Genomic DNA, 27,258 nt, shown 5'->3' with positions numbered 1-27,258 from the left:
CAATAGTCCCTACAATGTTTCAGCTGTTAATTCCTGAATACCCTAAAACCTTGCAGCTGCAGATACAATTACGTACAGCTTCTTGGACTTTTTGCTCGTTCGGGTAGTTCAATTAATCACTTGAACAATAAATGCCATTTTCGTCCTTCCCCTCTACCTTTGACGTTGACCGTCTTCACACTACTCCCTACTAACTCAACAAGCTGTTGAGAAGGGGTTCCATCATCTCCCCGAAGGCGTGTTTTTTTGTGTGATCTCAACGGTGAAGATGCAGAGCATGGGTTGTGACACTTGCATAAAATGTACTGTACAGCAACGTGATGATGTGAGCAGTGTGCACGTGGCGTTACTTCCCCAACCCTGCTGAATGCTTATGGTTATTGCGAATGAGGCTTCAGGGATTTTACAGCAGAGGCACTACAAGGAATCCTTTGATTGAATGCTCCGTCCTCACATGTCCCTGAGCCTGTGTAGGGATGTGATTAGAACTGTGACTGAAGACGTGGGATGGTTTGGATTGATAGATATCTTCTTCTTTTTTTATGTCACCCCCCCCCCTCTAGTGGCCAAAAGGCTGTATTATCATGGTCAGCGCAATTGAGGGCTTCCACCATTTTAAAGTAGTCAACTGGGTGGGACATCTAACTTCATTGGCGGACCCTCCTGGTCATCAGGAGTGATCAGCCAACCATGAAGAAGAAAATGGACTACTTCAAAATGGAGATTGCCTCAATGACACTGCCCATGCAACTATAATGGTACAGATACTATTGCCACGTTCGAAACAACTGGGACGTCGGAGAAAGAGTTTAAATTATGATGTCAGTGATCTTCAGGTCAGAACTCATGAAAAAAGGCTGAGTTTCCGATTTGGAATTCCGAGTTGGATTACCGTTCAAATCAATATTTTTCCAATCGGAGCTCGTTTCTTCAGAGTTCCCAGTTGTATTGAACGCAATGAAGTCGTAGATTTCTGAGTTCTGAGTTGTTTTGAACGTGGCAGAATCCTCTGTCTACCTCCATGAGAACCGCGTCGCTCCCCAAGCAGGAAGTGGGATATCAGGAGATCCGGAAGAGAGCGGGCCTAAAAGGAATGTTCCATCACACCTCGAGGACTGTCAAGAGGTGCATTATTTTCACATCTCAAATATATATTTTTGACTGCAGGAAATTTTCATAAAAAGTAAGTAATTGAGATTAACATGAAAGTATCTACTACGCGCTCGCAGGATGAAATGCAGGCTGAATTGAAAAACCAATCCGAGCTCGACCAGTGCCAAAATAATTTTCGACACAAGCAGAGCCAGTATCTGGAACAGGAAATACTATTAACTTACAATGAACCTCTTCATGTTTAGTAGCTAGACATCTAGCTAAGGTTGTTCTTAATGTCTGTCATTGTCTAATATAAATATATCATTCCCTGCACCGTCTTTTCTGATTCCACTGTTATATCACTGTAAATTAAAATGTTACAAGGTTTGATGTCACAAAGATCAGCAATCAAGAAAATGCTAGTGATGTAGCTAATTTACAAGCTAGCTATGTCAATGTTATTTGTTTAATCTCTCGCATGTGCACTTGACAAGGCAACACATTTGAATGACTATTGTTGCTACATTGGTCCACTCGACCAGTCCAGTTAATACACGCAGAAATACTAGTTAACCACATTGAATACACAGCTGCCTGGATTTTTTTCTTTCTTTCTAGCTGACGTTAGCTAATTAAGCCAATTGTCTTGCATTTGTATTATGGACGTAGCTTTTCTAACGAAACACTCAATCTACATGTGTGGTGGTGCAGGCAGCCTTCAATACTATGACTACTCCTCGTCAATGGGCAATACAATAAGTGACTTGTGGTTAACTTGGATTCGCTAGAATAGATCGGTTAGCTGACAACACTGAAACAATGCGCACGTTTCAAAAGGGCCGAAGTCGTGAATAGTTTTGACGCTGGATGGCCAGATCGGGAACAAGAAACTCCCGTGTGGGGAATCGTAAGTGGCTCGTTTTAAACTGGTTTAATCTTGTCCTGGACTTGATACCATGGCTTGTTCTGATTTCACGTCAATGATATGGCAAAAAAAATTGCTAGATAGCTAGCCAACAACTGTAACGGTGTATTTGAGAAACAAGTGTTCATTGTGAAAATGTATGTATGTTTTCAATAAACATTGGAGACGAAATATTGTTTACATGTTGTCAACATTTTAAGCGAACTCCGTCTGTTTTGCACCACAGTTGCGCACACGTCGTTTTTGTAGCTTCTTAAGGTGCTTTGCTACACATGGGGTGTGGTATGTATGTCACAACTGCGCCAGAAGGAAGAACATTTTGTTGTTTCAGAGAGGGAGAGAGAGTCCCATGTAAACGGTGCATCCTCCCTCCTTTTCCCATCTCGGAATGAATGGAGCCACGTTGCGTACTACCCGCTCATTGAATACAGATGCCAGCCTTGTGCTGAGTTAGGTCTTAGTTAAAATTGGCCCTTCTTGCTGAGATTTGGATGATTGCCAAAGGCAGCCTAAAAAATACAGATACACCACAATCCCAGCTTTTGAAAGACTTCATACTGGTTATTCAGTTGCCTGATAATGTTTTGTGACATTCAGGACCTGAAACCCATCTATCAAATTCATAGGAAGATGCATGTCTGAATATTGATATGCCAACGCAATGTTTGTTTCTAACCGCTCCCAGGAAAGTGCATTTCTGGCAGTTACATTATGGTGTGTGAGAGAGATTGTGCAAGCCAATATAACTAGCATATTCTCCCCAGATGTGGAAGGCAGCAGCAGGTCAGTCCGTCACCGTGGCGGTGGATGATGGAGGTGATGACTGGGAGACAGATCCAGACTTTGAGGTAGGTCAACCATGGTAGTGAAGTCCCATTTCAGTTTTAATCCAGAGCAATGGCTGTTTTTGCTCTTTCATCTTATTAACACCTCACCATATCCTCTCCTCCCCCTCCTTACCCCATGCCCACTAAATATTTTTCTTTGACTACTTCTCCTCCTCTCTCTCTCTCTCCCTTTGCCTCCCCTCTCCCCATTTGTCTTCCTCTTTCCTCTCCTCCCCCGCTGACCCCTTGCTCCTTATTTCCGTGCTAACAGAATGACGTTTCAGAGAAGGAACAGCGATGGGGGGCCAAGACGGTGGAAGGCTCCGGTCACCAGGAACACATTAAGTAAGTACCGCTTCATCATCTGCTTCATCAACAACAGTTTTCATCATCAGCGTCACATTTCTAACATGATCATTTCAATGTCATTCTAATCATGGTCTTCACATTGTCTACCTGTCGACGATATTACATCTTTAATCGTTTCATTATTCAGTTAACTTTATTTTTATTGGGCTGTCATCAGGTTTTTGAGGATGGCCAGTGAAGCTCAGTCATTCTTACCCTGTTATTTCTCTCCCTCCTCCCAATCTTTTCCCTCCTACCCCCTCCAGTATCCACAAGCTGCGTGAGAACGTGTCATCGGAGCACAGTGACCTGAGGCAGAAGGAGCAGGCCACCATGCCCAAGGCCTCCGATGGCTATGGGGGCAAGTTTGGTGTGCAGCAGGACCGCATGGACAAAGTGAGTGGTGACCATAGTAATAGAATTATTAGAACGGTTAATGCCCCTCGGACCACAGCAATTTGATTATATTTTATTTTGGTGACCACATCTGTAGAAAAGCTGAATATCCAATGATTCAAAGCCCAGGACCAACAGCTGATCGCTATTACAACCGTCTCCTGAGGGAGCGCAGGAACATTATTTTGGAACGGAATTAGTTTAACCTCATCTGATTGGCCTAAATTGCCAATTGTTTACTTTTACACATGCGCACACAGGAATGTTGCCGTGCGTTGACTGTGATTTGTGGCAAAAGCAGCTGAGCTCATCATTGCCGTTTGAGTTGTGTTATCCACAATGCTCTAGCCCTCTCTCACGCTCTCTCTCTCTGTTTGTGTGCACTGTTACCATTTGTGTGTGTGTGTGAGAACAGGATGTGACGGTGAGCAGGCAGGGGGGGGGAATTTTAGCCCCCCCTCACTCTGCCTGCACACTGCTCAATGTGTTGTCAATATTATGACTCAGCACTGTTTACCCCACTCTGTGTGTGACTCTGCTGTCAACACCTGATCAAACCACTGCATACCCAGCAGTCAGCCTCACACTGTTTGCATTTATTCACCTCTCTCTTTCTCTTATCCCCCCCAGTCTGCGGTGGGCCATGAGTACCAGAGTAAGCTGTCCAAGCACTGCTCTCAGACAGACACATCCAAAGGCTTCGGGGGGAAGTTTGGAGTGCAGGGCGACCGTGTCGACAAGGTACGCTAATCATGGTCACATTCGGCTCTATGGTCAGGGAAAAAAATCTCATGACCCATGACCACATAGCGATTTTACAGATCTCCCTTGTAAGATTTTCAAGGTTTTTGAGGGACCCAATAGAATACCCAATTATAGGATGAATGAAAATAATAGAATAATAGAATTTAAGTGCCCATCTCTCAGGTTATGTCATTTAGATGAGAATACTTGAATGGCATGAAAAGATACTGGATGATGGTGCTGAGAAATACTGCGTTCTCCTTTGGCTGGTGACTTTGTTAACTTCAACATAGAGATCTCTCCCTTTTCAGTCCGCTGTCGGGTTTGACTATGCCGGGAAGACTGAGAAACACGCATCGCAGAAAGGTGATTTTTACATGGTCTGTTAAAACAGGCAAACAACACAAGTTGAACAGTTCAATGTTTTGTAACTCTGGGTTGAAGTTGCACAATTTAGCTCTGATCTAAGATCAGCTCACTATCCTTATACCCCACAAATCCTAACTGTATCCATCAGGCGGCAAAAGGCCAAACTGACCTGAGCCTTCTGAATACACACTCAGTTCAGAACTGTCTGCTCTGTAGACCATCTGGATGTAATAGTATCTGGCCCAGTCAGACCTTTATGGTATTAGGATGGGTGTGAGTGGCATCCGATGCTGTGTGAGTGAGTATGCTCCTGGCTTTTAGCTTTCAGTGCTCCCCGGCTCCAGCTGCACTCCTGTGATTCCGTGCTGTGACCACCATTGTTCCTCACCCCCATCTAGTTGCTAGCTCTATGTGCCCAATCCCGACTGAACCCCTAGCCCCTAAGGCACTTAAACTAAAATGACTACATTAAGCAAGATGACCACAGCTCCACCTTGCCCTCTGACAAACTAGGTGGAAATGTACCTGTATTGCTCACACCTATACTATTAAACAGTCAATCTGAATTTTACCCCAGACCTACTGTACATGAAGTGCCTAGATGGTATGTGCTAGGGGTTGATTTGTTGTTGTTGATTTGAGTATTCATCACTGCAGCCACCATTCCCTGCTTCAGTCTTGACCCCTCCCCCTGCTTTGATGTGCAGACTACTCCACAGGGTTTGGTGGGAAATATGGGGTGCAAGCAGACCGCGTGGACAAGACTGCAATGGGCTTTGAATACCAGGGCAAAACGGAGAAACATGACTCCCAGAAAGGTTTGTGTAGCGAGTAATACACACACATAATTTGTACATGGACACACCCACACATACATTCGTGCACGCATACATTCGTGGGGAAAAATATGGCGAAAAGTTTGTGTAGCATAACATGAGTACACAGTCGTGTATATAGTACCAACAGTTTGGACACCTACTCATTCAAGGGTTTTTCTTTATTTTTTTACTATTTTCTACATTGTAGAATAATAGTGAAGACTTCAAAACTATGAAATAACACATATGGAATCATGTAGTAACCAAAAAAGTGTTAAACAAATCAAAATATGAGATTCTTCAAAGTAGCTACCCTTTTCATCCCAAACCATCTCAATTCGGTTGAGGTTGGATGATGCAGCACTCCACTCGCCTTCTTGGTGAAATAGCCCTTTCACAGCTTGGAGATGTGTTGGGTCATTGTCCTGTTGAAAAACAAATTATAGTCTCACTAAGATTTGTCATAGACGCTTGCTAAACTTTAATGAGCAGGCCTTCCTTCATGACCTGGCCTGTGTAAATTGGTATAGAATTAGCTTGATCCCTCTGTCAAAGTTTGGACCTTCTTTTTTGAGATCTTTAGTGATATTGTTAAACACGCCCCCATAAAGAAAATGAGAATTAAAAACAGGTTCAGCCCCTGGTTCGGCCGTGATCTTGCAGTTACACTACCTCAAGAATTGCTTTTGGCTAAAGGCTCGGCACATGCATACTCAGGCTGACTGGCTGTCATTCAGGTAAATTAGAAATAAGTGCACTCAGGCTATCCGGAAGGCCAAGGTTAGTTACTTTAAGGAGCAGTTCTCTCTCTGTGGGTCTAATCCCAAGAAGTTCTGGAAAACTGTTAAAGACCTGGAGAATAAACCCTCACAGCTGCCCATGCCCCTTAAAGTTGATGATGTAGTTGTTATTGACAATAAGCACATGGCTGAGCTCTTTAATCTCCTCTTCATTTAGTCAGGATTCCTATTTGACTCAGCCATGCCTCCTTACCCGTCCAACATTTCCTCATCTCCCACCCCTTCTAATGCGACTAGCCCCGATGCACCTCCCTCTTTTTCCCCTGCCTCGCTACAAAGTTTCTGAAGGAGCTCCTTAAACTTGACCCCCCAAAAACAAATGGGGCAGATGGTTTAGACCCTTCAAGTTTTCTGCCCTTATTGCCAAGCCTATCTCTGACCTTTTAAACCGGTCTTTCCTCACTGGGGAGGTTCCCATTGCTTGGAAGGCTGCCACAGTTCATCCTTTATTTAAAAGGGGAGATCAAGCTGATCCTAACTGTTATAGGCCTATTTCTATTTTTCCCTGTATCAAGTGTTGTAAAAACTTGTCAATAATCAATTGACTGGCTTTCAACTGACTGGCTTTCTCTGTAGTATTCTCTGGTATGCAATCTGGTTTCCACTTCGGTTATGGATGTCACTGCGACCTTAAAATGTCCTCAATGATGTCACCATTGCCCTTGATTCTAAGCAATGTTGCGCTGCTATTTTTATTGACTTGGCCAAAGCTTTTGATACGGTAGGCCATTCCATTCTTGTGGGCTGGCTGAGGAGTATTGGTGTCTCTGAGGGGCTTTGGCCTGGTTGGCTAACTACCTCAAAGAGTGGAGTGTATAAAGTCAGAACATCTGCTTTCTCAGCCACTGCCTGTCACCAAGTCTCAATCCTAGGCCCCACACTCTTCTCAATTTACATCAACAACATAGCTCAGGCAGTAGGAAGCTCTCATCCATTTACATACAGATGATACAGTCTTACACTTAGCTGGCCCCTCCCCGGCTTTTGTGTTAAACTCTATACAACAAAGCTTTCTTGGTGTCCAACAAGCTTTCTCTGCCCTTAAACTTGTTCCGAACACCTCCGGAAAAAAGGTCATGTGGTTTGGTAAGATGAATACCCCTCTCCCCACAGGTGTGATTACTTCCTCTGAGGGTTTAGAGCTTTAGGTAGTCACCTCATACAAATACTTGGGAGTATGGCTAGACAGTACACTGTCCTTCTCTCGGCACATATCAAACCTGCAGGCTAAAGTTAAATCTAGACTTGGTTTCCTCAATTGCAGTGGTTCCCAAACCTTTTATAGTCCCGTACCCCTTCAAACATTCAACCTCCAGCTGCGTACCCCCTCTAAAATCAGGGTCAGCGCACTCTCAAATATAGTTTTTTTTGCCATTGTTGTAATCCTGCCACACACACTATACGATACATTTATTAAATATAAGATTGAGTTTTTTTACACATCTCGGCTCGTGGGAAGTGACAAAGAGCTATTATAGGACCAGGGCACAAATAATAATAATCTAGCTATTTATTTAGCCATCTTACATATAAAACCTTAATTGTTCATCAGAAATTGTGAATAACTCACCACATGTTAATGAGAAAGGTGCATCCTTTCAAGCACACATAATGCTGCAATGATGGGTTGTATTGGAGAGTCTCAGTCTTCAATAATTTTCCACCAACAGTCTGTGCCTTTATTTAGTTTTCATGCTAGTGAGGGCTGAGAATCCACTCTCACATAGGTACCTGGTTGAAAAGTGTCTTAACCTCTTGAAACTAGGGGGCACGTTCCCAAAGTAAACAGGCTATTTTTCAGGACCAGATATTAGAATATGCATATAATTGACAGTTTAGGATAGAAAACACTCTAAAGTTTCCAAAACTGTAAAAATATTGTCTGTGTATAACAGAAATGATATTGCAGGTGAAAGCCTGAGGAAAAATCCAATCAGGAAGTGACTCTTATTTAGAAACCTCTGCGTCCCTATTGAGCAGTGAAAGGGATATCAACCAGATTCCTTTTTCTATGGCTTCCCTAATGTGTCTAGTGTCACAAGACATAGTTTCAGGCTTTTATTTTGAAAAATGAGCGTGAACGACAACATCGCGTCAGTGGTCAGCTGGTGGCTCTCAGTGATTTGTGCGTAATAGACAAATGCGGCCATTGTTTCTCTCAACTGTCCCGGTTGATATATTATCAAATAGATATTTGAAAAACACTGAGGATTGATTATAAAAAAACGTTTGCCATGTTTCTGTCGATATTATGGATTTAATTTGGAATATTTTTCGGCGTTGTCTTGACCACAGTTTCCGGTGGATTTCGCAACCAAACGGGGGTATTTCGGCTATAAAAATCTTTATGGAACAAAATGAACATTTGCTGTCTAACTGGGAGTCTCGTGAGTGATGAGCTTCGGATGTTTTCAAAGGTAAACAATTTAATTTGATTGCTTTTCTGATTTTCGTGACAAAGTTGTCTGCTGCTAGCTGGACATAATGCTATGCTAGGTTATCGATAAACTTACACAAATGCTTGTCTTGCTTTGGCTGTAAAGCATAATTTCAAAATCTGAGATGACAGGGTGATTAACAAAAGGCTAAGCTGTGTTTCACTATATTTCACTTGTGATTTCATGAATATGAATATTTTCTAGTAATATTTTTTGTCCTTTATGTTATGCTAATTAGTGTCAGTTGATTACAAATCTCCCGGATCCGGGATGGGTAGTTCCAAGATTAACAGCACAATTTGCCAAGGCAGGACACTCTGGGCACAGTCCAATTACATTTTCACAGAACCACTTGTTGCAATTTTGATGAGGCTCTCTTGTTCAGATATCATAAGTGGACTGGAGGCAGGGCATGAAAGGGATAACGAATCCAGTTGTTTGTGTCGTCCGTATCGGGTACCTGCGTAATTGCGCACCCAACTAACTCGGGCACTTCGCTATTTTACATTTGAAATTATCTGTAATCTTGAGTCAATTTGTACTCAAAAAATCATACACTGATGGAAAGATCTTGTTATCCTTAGCCACGATTTTGTCCAGCACATTGAATATAGTTGCGGCGAGTCCCTGTAATCCTAGATTCAGATCATTCAGGCAAAAACAAATATCACCCAGATAGGGCAGTCGTGTGAGAAAGTCATCATGCAAGCGGTCAGACAAGTGAAAATGATGGTCAGCAAAGAACTTTAAGCTCATCTCTCAATGAAAAAATAAATAAAAATGTCTCTACTTTTTCCCCATTATAACCAGCGCACTTCTGTATGTTGTAAAAGCGTTACATGGTCGCTGCCCATATCAAATCAAATCAAATGTATTTATATAGCCCTTCGTACATCAGCTGATATCTCAAAGTGCTGTACAGAAACCCAGCCTAAAACCCCAAACAGCAAACAATGCAGGTGTAAAAGCACGGTGGCTAGGAAAAACTCCCTAGAAAGGCCAAAACCTAGGAAGAAACCTAGAGAGGAACCGGGCTATGTGGGGTGGCCAGTCCTCTTCTGGCTGTGCCGGGTAGAGATTATAACAGAACATCATTGCATAATCCGGAAAATGGACGAGAGTTCATGGGCCTTGCTTTAACAAAGTTAACCATTTTCACTATAGTGTCCAAAATGTCTTGCAAGCTGTCAGGCATTCCCTTTGCAGCATCCACTGAGAGGCTCTTGCTGCCGTGTAGCAATGGGAGCAACTGCTTGCATGCGCATTACTACTCCACTGTCTCACTGTCATGGCTTTTGCACCATCAGTACAGATACCAACACATCTTGACCACCAAAGTCCATTTGATGTCACAAAGCTGTCTAGTACTTTAAAAATATCCTCTCCTGGTTTCCAGTGGTTTGCAGAAGATGTCTTCCTTCATTGACTCCCCCCATAAACTTAATGGACATATGCCAGGCCCACGTCTGTTGGCCCATCCAGCTGTAACGCATAGAATTCACTGGCTTGTATGCGAAGCAGTAATTGTTTCAAAGCATCTCCTGCCATGTCACTGATGTTGTTTGATGAAGACATTGTTGTAGTTTTTTTGGGGCCTTTTCCCCCATATTGTCCTAGCCATATCTGCGGCAACAGGAATAATTAAGACATCCACAATAGTATGGGGCTTGCCTGTCCTTGCCCCTCGGTAACTCACCATATAAGACACGCCTTCCCCTTCTTATTAATGGTTTCTGTTGCTTTTAGACATGTCTTACTACTCGAAAGTTGTCTTAATTCTTGCTCAAATATCTCCCATGGCTTATTCTTCAAATTGGCATGTTTTGTTTCTAAATGTCTGCGCAATAGTGAAGGTTTTATTGAGTTGTGAGAGTACTTTTGCACATATAATATACTGTGGCTCAGGAAAGGCACTACTCCCAATAGAATTGAACCCCAAATCAATGTAGTTCTCATCATATTTGCGTCTCTTCGGCGGTCCAACGTCTATTCGGTGCTTTCTTGGATAAGGGGGCAGTAGCTCTTCGGCTAAATCAGATTCACAACTGTCAGTGTCCATGCTAGCTGGGCTAACAACAAATGTAAAATGACTGATGCTAGCATTGGAAGTGCTCGTGGGAGCAGGACAACTTGTGTCATCGACAGGTGCAGATGTAGTACTACTGGTAGGAGCAGTACTACCAGTAGAGCTGGGATGCAGGCTTTACTTTTAAATTTTTTTTAAAAGGCTACTCAGGCAAGGGGAAAAAACCCTCACCCAAACGTATAGCCCTGTTGGAAAATCGAAATGAGTTTAAAATATATTTATTTATTTATTTGTCATACCAGTATGGGAATACCTGCTCTATCATCACTTCTTCTTCACCAAACTAACCCTGTTTCAGATGACAATCTTACCCATGCTACGTAAATTATAGAGATGTCATTTATAGATCGGCAGGTAAGGGTGCTCTCGAGCGGCTAGATGTTTTTTTTTTTTTACTATTCGCCCATCAGATTTGCCACCAATAATCCTTATAGGACACGTCACTGCACTCTACAGTATACTCTTCTGTAAACTGCTTATCTTTGAATACCCGTCACGAGATCCACTGGTTGTTGCTTATTTATAAAACCTTCTTAGATTTTAACTGAGATATCTACTCCAGTCCTCATCATCCACATACATCACCCGTTCTGCCAGTCACGTTCTGTTAATGGTCCCCAAAGCACACACATCCTTGGGTCACTTGTCTTTTTAGTTCGCTGCAGCTAGCGACTGGAATGAGCTGCAACAAACACTCAAACTGGACAGTTTTATCTCGTTCTCTTCACTCAAAAACTCAATCATGGACAATCTTACTGACAATTGTGGCTGCTTTGTATGGTGTACTGTTGTCTCTACCTTCTTGCCATTTGTGCTGTTGTCTGTGGCCAACGGTGTTTGTACTCTGTTTTGTGCTGCTGCCATGCTGTGTTGTCATCTTAGGTCTCTCCCATATTTTTATTTTAATAAGTTTATTTGTAATCCCAGCCAACATCCCCGCAGGAGGCCATTTGCCTTTTGGTATGCCGTCATTGTAAATAAGAATTTGTGCTTAACTAACTTGCCTAGTTAAAATAAAGCGCAAACCAGATGGGATGGTGTATTGCTGCAGAATGCTGTGGTAGCCATGCTGGTTAAGTGTGCCTTGAATTCCATTTAAATCACTGACAGTGTAACCAGCAAAGCACCATCATACCTCCTCCTCCATGCTTCACTGTGGGAACCATACATGCAGAGATCATCCGTTCGCTTACTCTGCGTCTTCCGAAGACTTGGTGGTTGGAACCAAAGTCCAAATTTGAGATTTATCAGACCAAAGGACAGATTTCAACTAGTCTAATGTCCATTGCTTGTGTTTCTTGGCCCAAGCAAGTCTCTTCTTATTGGTGTCCTTTTTAGTAGTGTTTTATTTTTGTTGCAGCAATTTCACCATGAAGTTCCGGATTTCACGCAGTCTCAGAACAGTTGCTGTTGGTGTCTGTTACTTTAACTCTGTAGCACTTATTTGGGTTGCAACTTCTGAGGCTGGTAACTTTAATGAACTTATCCTCTGCAGCAGAGGTAACTCTGGGTCTTCCTTTCCTCTGGCGGTCCTCATGATAGCCAGTTTCATCATAGAGATTGATGGGTTTTTGCAACTTCACTTGAAGAAACATTCAAAGTTCTTGACATTTTCCGCATTCACTTACTTTGATGTTTTAAAGTAACGATGGACTGTCGTTTCTCTTTGCTTATCTGAGCTGTTCTTGCCATAATATGGTATTTTACCAAATAGAGATATATTCTGTATACCACCCCTACCTTGTCACAACACAATTGATTGGCTCAAACACATTTAAGAAGCAAAGAAATTCCATAAATTCACGTTTAACAAGGCACACCTGTTAATTGAAATGCATTCCCTGTGACTAGCTCATGAAGCTGTTTGAGGGAATGCTAAGAGTGTGCAAAGCTGTCAAGGCAAAGGGTGGCTACCTTGAAGAATCTCAAATATACGTTATATTTTGATTAAACGCTTTTTGGGGTTACTACATGATTCCATGTGTGGTATTTCATAGTTTTGATGTATTCACTAATATTCTACAATGTAGAAAATAGTAAAACATTAAGAACCCCTTGAATGAGTAGGTGTCCAAACTTTTGACTGGTATGGTACATTAATCAGAAATTATTAATATAACAGCCTTTTTTAAATGAATTTGTCAAGCAACAAAATAACTAGGACTTTACAGTGATGGTGAAACTTGGGTAAAAAAATGTATTAAGTGGGTTAAAATCTTCATAGAAGTGACACAGGGTTGACGGAACATCAAAATACTGAATTTTGCGCTTTAGCAGGTCTTTATTCATATAAACAAATGTATTAATTGAATTGTCCATGTGGTCTATTTTGAAGTGCACTTCATTTAATATAACAGCCTTTTTAAAATTCAATTTGTGCCCAATTTCTACATAAAATATCAAAGGCCACTCATTTTGTGGAACATCCCTACAGGATGTGCAGGTTTTACATCCTGCCCAGTTCTGACACCTAATTCGGCTTATTAAGTTTTTTGATGTTGTTTTAGTGCTGGGCTTGTAACAAATATCTGTACATCCTGTAGCTCCACCGGTTTTCAGTGTTCTTGCCAAATTCAGTGCTTCGTTGTGCTTTAGCTTGATCAGCTGCTGTGCAGTTCCTGTTTAACTTGGTTTTGGGGCTGTGTGTCAGTGACTAACACCTTGCCTGTGTATATAGAATGTGTATCCAGATGGTGCCTTGACTGAACTCTGAATTCTCTGCCTTGGGGGCAAGCCCAACCTATTTTTTTTTTCTATGATTAACTATATCTGCTATTTCCCAACCACTTTCCCGGGTATCACCAGATTACACCAAAGGTTTTGGCGGGAAGTTCGGAGTGGAGACGGACAAGGTGGACAAGAGCGCCTTGGGCTTTGAGTACCAGGGTAAAACCGAGAAGCACGAGTCTCAGAAAGGTGTGTCCCTCTGTCATGCACACACTAGGCTTGGGCGGTATCCAGAGTGTCATATCCCGACCTTGTGTGCAATACTGGGATATTCAGTAATACCAGCACTGAACACAAGGGGCCCTGTTTTCAAAACCCACTGATACTCTAATCCAAAAGGTTAAATGCTAACAAGTAAATGTAAAATCTCATAGCGAATGCTAACAATCTCATTGCGCACACTGTGTACAGTCTCCAAACTAAACTATACAAGTAATAAAAAAATGCAAATATTAGACAGCAAGGCTCTTGATCCAGGAGGTGATTCTCTGGTGTTACCAAGCAACTGCTTGATTTTGGAGGAAGCTAAACAGTTAGCCAGATAGCTAACTAGCTACTAAATTAGCACATTAAATGCACAACTGCAGAGCATTTAGCACATTTTAGACAGTTAACTTAATAGTTATAAGATATCTAGCTGGCAAACATTTGAGTTACTCATTCCATACTGTAAATTGATCACCTGGCGCTTTCTGCACAACAGTGAGTGACTCAAGGCTCTGGTCTCGTTCTGTGCTTGTAAACAAACAACACTTGACTGGGGACTATTGGTAAGCTTCATAATGAGAAATTATGTGACCGGTGAAATGAACTCAATCTTTCTCCTAACATATTGCACAAGTTGACTGCAGGCATTTACTTAAAAAGTAGGTACAAATACTCATATTTATTAAAACACAGAAATAGATTCAATGGTATTGATGTTATTGAAAATCATCGTGTCTTTTTCCAAATACCCCGGTGTATGGTGTACCGCACAAGCCTTATGCATACTTTTTTTCCCTATTGTGCCTGTGTAACGAGGGATGAGGCGAGACAGTGTGGGGCCGTCTATCTGCAGAGTATGTACTACACCTCCCTCCGCTCTAATCAGACTAACTCATTTTCTCTCTCCTACAGTGCCCCAAATATCCTACTTCTTAAATAGAATTTTGTAGAATCTTGTTTTCAAACTCTCCCGATGGCCTGGAAACATGTTGCCTTATCATTAGCTTTCCCTCCCTGATTACGCAATCCCAGGCTGAAGGTATCAGAGAGGGTGAAAGGTGACCTTCCATTGTTACCCATACTGCACCAAGGCAGTGTTTACAGCCCAGGTGTTGGTCACACAATGGTTGAGATGGTGGCTCTGACACGTGTCCCTGAGGGTCTACACGGTAGCCATTTTTGTAGTACAGAATGTTATCAAATATGTTATCCGGTAATGTACTGTATGCCAATCAGCCATTGGAATTTTCCAGTCTGAGTTATCTAATTTGGGCCTACCTACATTGCACTTTAGTATCCATTCTAATATTCTCTGTGCCCTTCACAGATTACGTGAAGGGCTTTGGTGGCAAGTTTGGTGTGCAGACGGACAGACAGGACAAGTCGGCCCTGGGATGGGACCACCAGGAGAAACTGCAGCTCCACGAGTCGCAGAAAGGTACCGGTGGTTTGACCTGTGTTTACATGGGTTTTATTCCACCTAACACATATCCTTAGTAGCAGGAAAACGCACACAGGATATGTTCACACACACTTTTTACTGATATGGTCATTTTATGGTTTTACTATTGAGTTAATGAGGTTAAAGTACTTCCTTTGTCTGGTGGCGTGGCATCTGCCACAGGCTCATAGAGGAAGTGACAACAGATGGAGCTAGACAGACTAAGGACTGATCAGTCTAGTGCTCAGACTTGATTTACTGGCTGTGTTTAGCACCTTGGTTCTTTTAGTTGAAGTTGTGAACAAAGTTTTCATTTCTGTGCTTTTTATATACTGTAAGACAGACCAAACACACGCCGATCCTGAGTGCAGCTGATCCGTGTACTTGTTTATATCTGTATATATAAACAACGCAGCCACTGCCAGCTAGCCTACTTCAGCAGTACTGTATCATTTTAATCATTTTAGTCAATAAGATTCTTGCTACGTAAGCTTAACTTTCTGAACATTCGAGACGTGTAGTCCACTTGTCATTCCAATCTCCTTTGCATTAGCGTAGCCTCTTCTGTAGCCTGTCAACTATGTGTCTGTCTATCCCTGTTCTCTCCTCTCTGCACAGACCATACAAACACTCCACACCGCGTGGCCGCGGCCACCCTAATCTGGTGGTCCCAGCGCTCACAACCCACGTGGAGTTCCAGGTCTCCGGTAGCCTCTGGAACTGCCGATCTGCGGCCAACAAGGCAGAGTTCATCTCAGCCTATGCCTCCCTCCAGTCCCTCGACTTCTTGGCACTGACGGAAACATGGATCACCACAGATAACACTGCCTCTCCCACTGCTTTCTCTTCGTCCGCCCACGTGTTCTCGCACACCCCGAGAGCTTCTGGTCAGCGGGGTGGTGGCACCGGGATCCTCATCTCTCCCAAGTGGTCATTCTCTCTTTCTCCCCTTAGACAGATGGGTATCGCCTCCTTTGAATTCCATGCTATCACAGTTACCAGCCCTTTCAAGCTTAACATCCTTATCATTTATCGCCCTCCAGGTTCCCTCGGAGAGTTCATCAATGAGCTTGATGCCTTGATAAGCTCCTTTCCTGAGGACGGCTCACCTCTCACAGTTCTGGGTGACTTTAACCTCCCCACGTCTACCTTTGACTCATTCCTCTCTGCCTCCTTCTTTCCACTCCTCTCCTTTTGACCTCACCCTCTTACCTTCCCCCCCCTACTCACAAGGCAGGAAATACGCTCGACCTCATCTTTACTAGATGCTGTTCTTCCACTAACCTCATTGCAACTCCCCTCCAAGTCTCCGACCACCACCTTGTATCCTTTTCCCTCTCGCTCTCATCCAACACTTCCCACACTGCCCCTACTCGGATGGTATCGCGCCGTCCCAACCTTCGCTCTCTCTCCCCCGCTACTCTCTCCTCTTCCATCCTATCATCTCTTCCCTCTGCTCAAACCTTCTCCAACCTATCTCCTGATTCTGCCTCCTCAACCCTCCTCTCCTCCCTTTCTGCATCCTTTGACTCTCTATGTCCCCTATCCTCCAGGCCGGCTCGGTCCTCCCCTCCCGCTCCGTGGCTCGATGACTCATTGCGAGCTCACAGAACAGGGCTCCGGGCAGCCGAGCGGAAATGGAGGAAAACTCGCCTCCCTGCGGACCTGGCATCCTTTCACTCCCTCCTCTCTACATTTTCCTCCTCTGTCTCTGCTGCTAAAGCCACTTTCTACCACTCTAAATTCCAAGCATCTGCCTCTAACCCTAGAAAGCTCTTTGCCACCTTCTCCTCCCTCCTGAATCCTCCTCTCCCCCCCCTCCTACCTCTCTGCAGATGACTTCGTCAACCATTTTGAAAAGAAGGTCGACGACATCCGATCCTCGTTTGCTAAGTCAAACGACACCGCTGGTTCTGCTCACACTGCCCTACCCTGTGCTCTGACCTCTTTCTCCCCTCTCTCTCCAGATGAAATCTCGCGTCTTGTGACGGCCGGCCGCCCAACAACCTGCCCGCTTGACCCTATCCCCTCCTCTCTTCTCCAGACCATTTCCGGAGACCTTCTCCCTTACCTCACCTCGCTCATCAACTCATCCCTGACCGCTGGCTACGTCCCTTCCGTCTTCAAGAGAGCGAGAGTTGCACCCCTTCTGAAAAAACCTACACTCGATCCCTCCGATGTCAACAACTACAGACCAGTATCCCTTTCTTTTCTCTCCAAAACTCTTGAACGTGCCGTCCTTGGCCAGCTCTCCCGCTATCTCTCTCAGAATTACCTTCTTGATCCAAATCAGTCAGGTTTCAAGACTAGTCATTCAACTGAGACTGCTCTTCTCTGTATCACGGAGGCGTTCTGCACCGCTGAAGCTAACTCTCTCTCCTCTGCTCTCATCCTTCTAGACCTATCGGCTGCCTTCGATACTGTGAACCATCAGATCCTCCTCTCCACCCTCTCCGAGTTGGGCATCTCCGGCGCGGCCCACGCTTGGATTGCGTCCTACCTGACAGGTCGCTCCTACCAGGTGGTGTGGCGAGAATCTGTCTCCTCACCACTGGTGTCCCCCAGGGCTCTGTTCTAGGCCCTCTCCTATTCTCGCTATACACCAAGTCACTTGGCTCTGTCATAACCTCACATGGTCTCTCCTATCATTGCTATGCAGACGACACACAATTAATCTTCTCCTTTCCCCCTTCTGATGACCAGGTGGCGAATTGCATCTCTGCATGTCTGGCAGACATATCAGTGTGGATGACGGATCACCACCTCAAGCTGAACCTCGGCAAGACGGAGCTGCTCTTCCTCCCGGGGAAGGACTGCCCGTTCCATGATCTCGCCATCACGGTTGACAACTCCATTGTGTCCTCCTCCGAGAGCGCTAAGAACCTTGGCGTGATCCTGGACAACACCCTGTCGTTCTCAACTAACATCAAGGCGGTGGCCCGTTCCTGTAGGTTCATGCTCTACAACATCCGCAGAGTACGACCCTGCCTCACACAGGAAGCGGCGCAGGTCCTAATCCAGGCACTTGTCATCTCCCGTCTGGATTACTGCAACTCGCTGTTGGCTGGGCTCCCTGCCTGTGCCATTAAACCCCTACAACTCATCCAGAACGCCGCAGCCCGTCTGGTGTTCAACCTTCCCAAGTTCTCTCACGTCACCCCGCTCCTCCGCTCTCTCCACTGGCTTCCAGTTGAAGCTCGCATTCGCTACAAGACCATGGTGCTTGCCTACGGAGCTGTGAGGGGAACGGCACCTCAGTACCTCCAGGCTCTGATCAGGCCCTACACCCAAACAAGGGCACTGCGTTCATCCACCTCTGGCCTGCTCGCCTCCCTACCACTGAGGAAGTACAGTTCCCGCTCAGCCCAGTCAGCCCAGTCAAAACTGTTCGCTGCTCTGGCCCCCCAATGGTGGAACAAACTCCCTCACGACGCCAGGACAGCGGAGTCAATCACCACCTTCCGGAGACACCTGAAACCCCACCTCTTTAAGGAATACCTAGGATAGGATAAAGTAATCCTTCTCACCCCCCCCCTAAAAGATTTAGATGCACTATTGTAAAGTGGCTGCTCCACTGGATGTCATAAGGTGAACGCACCAATTTGTAAGTCGCTCTGGATAAGAGCGTCTGCTAAATGACTTAAATGTAATGTAAATGTATGTAAATGTGCTTGTTTGTGTATTGTGGGTTTGGGGTAGAGGTGCTTGGCCAGCCTCTCCTTGTGCTCATAACCCAGGGCACACTGGTCTTGCTACTCCACGAGTCTCAGCAAGGCACAGCATACTGTCCTTCCTTTTCTTTCCAAAGTTTATTCTCTCTTTTGCCCCAGCACTGTTTTCAATGTCTAAAGTGCCTTTGCCTTTTACCCGTCCTAGTTCCCCTTCAAAACGTCACCACAAACCTACCTCGGGTCGGACGATATTGACAAAATAGAAATTCATCACCAATACCAATTGTGTGTCCTTGTCAAAAGTTTGGACACCTACTCATTTCAAGGTTTTCCCTTATTTTTCACTATTACTATACTATTTACTATACATTGTAGAATAATATTAAAGACTAACATCAAAACCATGAAATACCACACGGAATCATGTAGTAACCAAAAAAAGTGTTAAACAAGTCAAAATATATTTTAGATTCTTCAAAGGAGCCACCCTTTGCTTTGACAACTTTGCACACTTGGTATTTTCTCAACCAGCTTCACCTGGAATGCTTTTCCAACAGGCTCGAAGGAGTTCCCACATGCTTAGCACTTGTTGGCTGCTTTTCCTTCACTCTGCGGTCCAACTTATCCCAACCATCTCGACTGGGTTGAGGTCAGGTGATTGTGGAGGCCAGGTCATCTGATGCCGCACTCCATCACTCTCCTTCTTGGTCAAATCGCCCTTACACAGCCAAGAGGTGTGTTTTGGGTCATTGTCCTGTTGAAAAACAAATTATAGTCTCACTAAGTCCAAACCAGATGGGATGGTGTATCGCTGCAGAATGCTGTGTTATCAATGTAAGTCAAGTGTGCCTTGATTTCTAAATAAATCAGTCTCACCAGCAAAGCACTCCCATACCACGCGTCATGGTGGGAATCACACATGCAGAGATCATCCGTTCACTTACTCTGCGTCTCACAAAGACACAGCGGTTGCAACCAAACATCTCCAAATTGGACTTATCAGACCAATGGACAGATTTCCACCAGTCTAATGTCCATGTCTCGTGTTTCTTGACCCAAGTAAGTCTCTCCTCTGCAGCAGAGGTGACTCTGGGTCTTTCATTCCTGTGGCGGTCCTCATGAGAGCCAGGTTCATCATAGCGCTTGATTGTTTTTGCGACTGCACTTGAAGAATCTTTCAAAGTTCTTCAAAATTTCTGTATTGACTGACCTTCATGTCTTAAAGTAATGATGGCCTGTCATTTCTGCGCTTATTTGAGCTATTCTTGCCATAGTATGGACTAATATGGTCATCTGTGTACCACCCTTACCTTGTCACAACACAACTGATTGGCTCAAACACATTAAGAATGAAATAAATTCCACAAATACACTATTAACAAGTCACACCTGTTAATTCAAATGCATTCCAGGTGACTATCTCATGAAGCTGGTTGAGAGTGCCACGTGTGCAAAACTGTCAAAGCAAATGTTAGCTAAGATATATTTTGATTTGTTTAATGCTGTTTTGGTTACTGCATGATTTCATTAGTTTTGATGTCTTCACTATTATTCTACAATGTAGAAAATAGTAATACAAAAAATAGCAGTAAAGAAATCTTGAATGTGTAGTTGTTCTAAAAGTTTAGACTGGTAGTGTAGTTGCTATTACAAATGCATATAAATACATTCATTTTGGACATTCCTATTGTATGGTAACGCAACCCTTATTCAGAAATATTAACATAAACACAAGTAGGCTACAATGGCTACAGATTACGGCTAAAGAGAAAGGTGGTGTGAATATCGTGGAAACTGACAACTGGCTAAATGCTTATCAGTGCACATTTGTTACGCGATACCAACAAATATACAAAGTATTGCCCAGCCCTACCCTCTCTCCATTGTCAGGGTGGCAGGTAGCCTAGTGGTTAGAGCGTTTGGCCAGTAACCGAAAGGATTTCTGGATCGAATCCTCAAGCTGACAAGGTAAAAATCTGTCGTTCTGCCCCTGAACAAGGCCGTTAACCCACCGTTCCTAGGCCGTCATTGTAAATACGAATTTGTTCTTAACTGAGTTGCCTAGTTAAATATAGATTACATTTCTATTTCTTTATACCATGAGCTTCATTCCTTTTTTTTTTTACTTTAACCCTTTCTTAAATTTATGCGATGGTTCCCTAAAAAAAAAACACTTTTCAAAAACTATCACTTGAATCTGTGAATTAAAGTCATTCTAACTATTTATTCTCTGCTGTTTACAGACTACTCTCATGGGTTCGGAGGGAAGTTTGGCATCCAGATGGACCGAATGGACAAGGTACAATGTCTCTATACCTAATATCTAAAGACCGGGGAATTCTCATCTATTGTCTGTAATTACTCTCCTCCACCTCGTTTGAATGGCAGAGCGCAGGTAACTTTGAGGATGTGGAGAAACCAAGCCCTGCCTACCAGAGGACCAAGCCTGTGGAAACTGGTAAGTAATCACAAAACCAGTGTGTGTATGTACAGTGCCTTGCGAAAGTATTCGGGCCCCTTGAACTTTGCAACCTTTTGCCACATTTCAGGCTTCAAACATAAACATATAAAACTGTATTTTTTTTGTGAAGAATCAACAACAAGTGGGACACAATCAAGAAGTGGAACGACATTTATTGGATATTTCCAACTTTTTTAACAAATCAAAATCTGAAATTGGGCGTGCAAAATTATTCAGCCCTCTTAAGTTAATACTTTGTAGCGCCACCTTTTGCTGCGATTACAGCTGTAAGTCGCTTGGGGTATGTCTCTATCAGTTTTGCACATCGAGAGACTTGTTTCCCATTCCTCCTTGCAAAACAGCTTGAGCTCAGTGAGGTTGGATGGAGAGCATTTGTGAACAGCAGTTTTCAGTTCTTTCCACAGATACTCGATTGGATTCAGGTCTGGACTTTGACTTGGCCATTCTAACACCTGGATATGTTTATTTTTTAACCATTCCATTGTAGATTTTGCTTTATGTTTTGGATCATTGTCTTGTTGGAAGACAAATCTCCGTCCCAGTCTCAGGTCTTTTGCAGACTCCATCAGGTATTCTTCCAGAATGGTCCTGTATTTGGCTCCATCCATCTTCCCATCAATTTTAACCATCTTCCCTGTCCCTGCTGAAGAAAAGCAGGCCCAAACCATGATGCTGCCACCACCATGTTTGACAGTGGGGATGGTGTGTTCAGGGTGATTAACTGTTGCTTTTACGCCAAACATAACGTTTTGCATTGTTGCCAAAAAGTTCAATTTTGTTTTCATCTGACCAGAGCACCTTCTTCCACATGTTTGGTGTGTCTCCCAGGTGGCTTGTGGCAAACTTTAAATAACACTTTTTATGGATATCTTTAAGAAATGGCTTTCTTCTTGCCACTCTTCCATAAAGGCCAGATTTGTGCAATATACGACTGATTGTTGTCCTATGGACAGAGTCTCCCACCTCAGCTGTAGATCTCTGCAGTTCATCCAGAGTGATCATGGGCCTCTTGGCTGCATCTCTGATCAGTCTTCTCCTTGTATGAGCTGAAAGTTTAGAGGGACGGCCAGGTCTTGGTAGATGTGCAGTCGTCTGATACTCCTTCCATTTCAATATAATCGCTTGCACAGTGCTCCTTTGGATGTTTAAAGCTTGGGAAATCTTTTTGTATCCAAATCCGGCTTTAAACTTCTTCACAACAGTATCTCGGACCTGCCTGGTGTGTTCCTTGTTCTTCATGATGCTCCCTGCGCTTTTAACGGACCTCTGAGACTATCACAGTGCAGGTGCATTTATACGGAGACTTGATTACACACAGGTGGATTGTATTTATCATCATTAGTCATTTAGGTCAACATTGGATCATTCAGAGATCCTCACTGAACTTCTGGAGAGAGTTTGCTGCACTGAAAGTAAAGGGGCTGAATAATTTTGCACGCCCAATTTTTCAGTTTTTGATTTGTTAAAAAAGTTTGAAATATCCAATAAATGTCATCCCACTTCATGATTGTGTCCCACTTGTTGTTTATTCTTCACAAAAAAATACAGTTTTATATCTTTATGTTTGAAGCCTGAAATGTGGCAAATGTCGCAAAGTTCAAGGGGGCCGAATACTTTCGCAAGGCACTGTAAATGTGCAATATGTTTGTCAAGATCATTGCAAAATCTGAAATGGAACCACTGGTTTGATTATGATCTGCCCTCCCCTGTGTCATCCCTCCCTAGCCGGCAGCAGCACGGGCAGCATCAAGGCCCGCTTTGAGAACATCGCCAAGCAGAAGGAGGAGGAGGACAAGAAACGGACGGAGGAGGAGAGAGCTCGCCGCCAGGCCAAGGAGAAGCAGGAGCAAGAGGAGGCGCGGCGCAAGATAGAGGAGACAGCTAAGGCCAAGCCTCCCTCCCCGTCTCCCGAGCCCAGCCTTACCCTTAGTCCCACCCCTCCTGTCCAGAAAGCCGTACCTTTGCCTGCAGCTGCCGACCCAGTTTACCAGGTGAATGACAACCGGTTAACATGCCTACATGCTCATCACTTTTTTTTTGTCAGTAGTTAGTTTGCTGTGTAAAATATGGATAAGTACATTCTTAAATGGATGCATCAGTCCTTCTTGCAGTTTAGTGACATTGGCGTGAACAAGGATGGTCTGATTTTTATTCCAATGCCGCAGTCCACTTCTCGCTTTTCCTTTGACACTTGACTTTCCTTCATTCTTACTATGCTTTCTGTGATGTTTTCATAGAGGATGAAAAAGAAGGTAAAGTCCCAAAGATTGAAAATATTCATAGTTAAGGAGGAGTTTGAATTGACCCGTGGGGTTAGGAGCTGTTTTCTGACTGTCTCCCTCGGGTGGCTGTGTCAGGACTCTGGTGTGTACGAGGATCCTGCAGCAGAAGAGAATGGGGAGGAGCTGTACGAGGCGGAGCCCACCTCCCGTTCCTCTGCTGAGCAGATGTATGAGGAGCCTCCCGTCCAGGAGGAGGCGCTCTACCAGAGTCCTGACGAGACAGGAGGTGAGAGAATGAGAGTGAATGAGGTGAGAGGGGAGGAGCAGGACATGCCATTTGCTGAGTCTCTGTGAACCCCATTTCTAGCTTGGCTCTTTCTCATTAAAAAAATTCTGTCCTATCGCACTGGTCTGAAAACTGACCAGGTGAAAGCCAGTTTAATGATGAGCTTCTACCTAATTGTTTTCACCTGTCAAGTCTTTTCCAATCAGTGCAAATTTAAGGAGGGAAGATGTGTGAACGACATTTTTAAGCGATTGAGCCATTGGGAGAATCTCGATTGGATTTGCTCAATTCCTTGCGTCCTCTCCTCGATTATGTGAGGAGGGGAAGAGGGAGAACTTGGATACAAATGCATTAAATGACTCCCATTCTCCAGTAGCTTGTCATCAGGCAAATTGCCTTTACAGGGGAGGAATCCCAAAATGTGTAAAGTAGTAAAAACAGGAGAGCTAGTGCCTGACATTTTATTGATAAAAAGATTGCTAGAGTATTGTTTTTAATCGTGTGCATTTCATCCTACATGAAAACTACAGCTGATTCAAAGGGGGTGTGGTGGATTACAACACTTTTCCCCATAGGATATACACTTAAGTATCCTCGGCCGGAGAAGAGTATCGAGGAGAGGCGCATGCTCCTCCGTTCAGCTATTAATGAATTGACATTCATATATGGTGACAATTTAGAGGTTTCCAGGTCACGAGGGAGAGGAGGATGGAGTCAAGGAGAGGAAGGAATTTTGCCCAATAGACAATCTCCCTTTGTGTTCCTGTGTCTTCTGTGAATGACCTGTGACCTTTTCCCTGCAGACGCCCAGACATATGAGTACGGTGAGGACTTGGGGGTAACGGCAGTAGCCCTGTATGACTACCAAGCAGGTGAGTGGAGCCAAGCCCTCTATAATCTATACTTTAATCACATCTATCAAAACTCTATTTTTTAAGATCAAGAGCTCCTCATAATTACCCCCAAAATACAATAACTCGGACACATTCATGATATACACAAACCCTTTTGACATGATTTATAATATGAGGGCAATGGAATGCGAAGTCAACTGCTATGGAATGTCTGCCTTCCAGCTGGTGATGACGAAATCTCCTTCGACCCTGATGACATCATCACGAACATTGAGACTATTGACGAGGGCTGGTGGAGGGGTGTGTGCCGGGGTGCCTACGGCCTCTTCCCAGCCAATTACGTTGAGCTTCGGCAATGAGCCCGCCCATTACACCAAACAGTCTCTCCCCATCCCTCCATCTCTTCTAAATCCACTCTTGCGCTCTGTCATATTGTTGATCACGGTGCTTCTTTCAAGTGTGCTCGACATTCTCAGGTCTTTCAGCTGTCCCAGTCTTTCTTCCTTTCTCTCTCTCTCTCTCTCTCCTCGGGAAGAGGCTTCAGGCTGATCAAGGACTCAGAATAAAAGGAGAATCACTGACAACACTCACCCTGGCTCGGCTACGCAGTAGAGCAAGAGTAAGCGGGCGAGCCCAACTTTGACAGAAAGGCCTTTTTATTGTTAAGCAAGTCATCAGAAAAACACTACTCCCATTATAATATCTAGTTATATTCTTGATTCTATAAGATGCCAGGCACTCTTGCTGCTTTGCCCCACTGGCACCTGTTAGTTAATTTACTTATAAATTGAAATGTTCCCTCGTTGACATGTATTCAAACTTCCAAGGTATCGATCGAGACCTGGCGGCTACATTATCACGCACAGTATAGGTATTACGATCACCAAAGATCGAGATCAGAGGTGACGTAGAACTGAACACCAGGCTTTATGTGCATATAGTGAATTTGGGGTCCTCTTTTTATGACTATATGAAGTAGCTTTTAGAACAAGCTTGGAACTAGTATGATGTCAAACACAACTGGACATTTTTTATCATGTTTTGATTAAATAATGCCACTTCCTGAAGTTGATTGGGGAACTAGCACTTTGGATCAGTTTTGTAATAGTACAGACCAGTGGTGAATTGATTGCTGTGTAGCTGGTTCGGGGAGAGGTCTGACAGTGCATTGTCTGAGCTGCGGCGATTTCTTTCTCTTTGGAACTCTATTGTTTGCTTTAGTTAGCAGATATCAGATAATGCCAAGAAACCGAAATGGGATTTCGGTTTTTGAGGTGTTGTTGAAAACGGGATGTTTTGCCTGGGGTTACCCACATTTTTGGTGTAAGGCCTGCATTTTCTTAATCATGGGGCCAATACGATCACCGTAGATGGTGTGAATCTCTTTGCGTCTGGTCTCCACCTCTTCTCATTGTCATGAAAGACACCAGAAAGCATTAGAAGAAAATAAACGGTGTAATTGTCTTGCTTTTTATTCACCTGCCCATAGTCCTGCGGTAGTTTGTATCAGATGGCATGCTGAAAGTAAATGATGTACAGAAAGGTGTTTTTATGATGCGCTGAGAAATATATTGGGTAGAGAAAGTACCAGGTTTTCGAATCCCTGCCGTCGCTGTGTGTTCGATGTGGACAAGACCTGTCTACATCGGAATAGATTGGAGTCTGTCACGTGTTCTGTGTCATGTCTGTTGCGTGTTCATGTACTGTATGTGGGACTTGGTATATTATTATGTCTGGGGCCACATTGACATCCTTATCATGACCAACATGTGTACTATTTGACTGAGTGACTGAAGAGTGATATTTATTTATAGGGGGCTATAAGTACTAAATAAGGCTCTGAAGCAATATTTGGCTATAAGGGGATTTTGACTGTGGTTGTTTCTAAAAGGCAGAGTGATTTATTTTAACCGATGACAATCTCACCCCAATGTCACGGTGATCTAATGCAGTAGTGTAACTTCAGGTGTGTGGGGATGGGATCTCATCAAATCAATTATTTGAGGTTTTCTAATAAAAAGTGACCATTTTATATTTGTTTATTTCTACTTGCTCAAGTCGCCACATTATCTGCTTGTTCTTTTTTTGTAAGTCAATTGTTTGAATAAACGTATGGATAGTATTTTGGTTACTTCGATTCATCTTTACAACTACTATGTACATCATGAGGATTTGTTATACAGAAGCTGTTCATTTCAGGAAGGGGCGTTATTGGCTTTATTGGCATGGTTCCCTTGCGCGCTGAATAAATGTAATTAAACCAATGAAACCCCTCCGACTTGCTGGCCAACAAATTTTCTTGTGGAGTTGTCATTCAATAGGGGTTTAAGTACATTTATCTTGAGCCTTCCCTTTAAATACGGTGTACTTTTATTTATTTTTGCAAGAATTTTGTCCACACACTCAATAGAATATATAGCGAGAACGGGTTCCGAATATTAGCGGTCAGATTTGTCTCTTCCAGCACTAATTGGTAGATTTCAAAATACTCTGATCTTGTAGATTATTTAGTGTTAGGAAAG

General features: G+C 43.6%; 1 protein-coding gene across 5 annotated transcripts; it reads left to right on the top strand.

The window, feature by feature from the left end:
- Window positions 1-1,012: 1,012 nt before the first annotated feature.
- Window positions 1,013-26,858, top strand: LOC124035928 (src substrate cortactin-like). 5 transcript variants are annotated; one of them, XM_046349857.1, is made up of 15 exons: window positions 1,013-1,125; window positions 2,785-2,868; window positions 3,119-3,192; window positions 3,462-3,591; window positions 4,222-4,332; window positions 4,647-4,701; window positions 5,412-5,522; window positions 13,652-13,762; window positions 15,108-15,218; window positions 21,136-21,191; window positions 21,281-21,350; window positions 23,100-23,365; window positions 23,612-23,882; window positions 24,686-24,754; window positions 24,959-26,858. In XM_046349857.1, exons 2-15 carry the CDS (start codon window positions 2,785-2,787, stop codon window positions 25,093-25,095), a joined length of 1,656 nt encoding a protein of 551 aa, XP_046205813.1. In that variant the 5' UTR covers window positions 1,013-1,125; the 3' UTR covers window positions 25,096-26,858. The 5 variants fall into 5 exon arrangements, with proteins under 5 accessions (XP_046205813.1, XP_046205817.1, XP_046205812.1 ...); XM_046349861.1 differs by having other exon boundaries at window positions 1,032-1,183; window positions 23,732-23,882; XM_046349856.1 differs by having other exon boundaries at window positions 1,032-1,183.
- The last annotated feature ends 400 nt before the right edge of the window (window positions 26,859-27,258 follow it).

Source organism: Oncorhynchus gorbuscha, linkage group LG05, assembly GCF_021184085.1.
Source record: "Oncorhynchus gorbuscha isolate QuinsamMale2020 ecotype Even-year linkage group LG05, OgorEven_v1.0, whole genome shotgun sequence".
Classification (NCBI taxonomy): domain Eukaryota; kingdom Metazoa; phylum Chordata; class Actinopteri; order Salmoniformes; family Salmonidae; genus Oncorhynchus; species Oncorhynchus gorbuscha.
This window is presented reverse-complemented; position numbering and strand designations above follow the sequence as displayed.

Coding starts and splice junctions, on each gene's coding strand:
- LOC124035928 (XM_046349857.1), top strand. CDS start 2,785: ATGTGGAAGGCAGCAGCAGGTCAGTCCGTCACCGTGGCGGTGGATGAT. Junction 3,592..4,221: donor AGCAGGACCGCATGGACAAA/GTGAGTGGTGAC, acceptor TATCCCCCCCAG/TCTGCGGTGGGCCATGAGTA. Junction 23,883..24,685: donor GAGTCCTGACGAGACAGGAG/GTGAGAGAATGA, acceptor TTTTCCCTGCAG/ACGCCCAGACATATGAGTAC.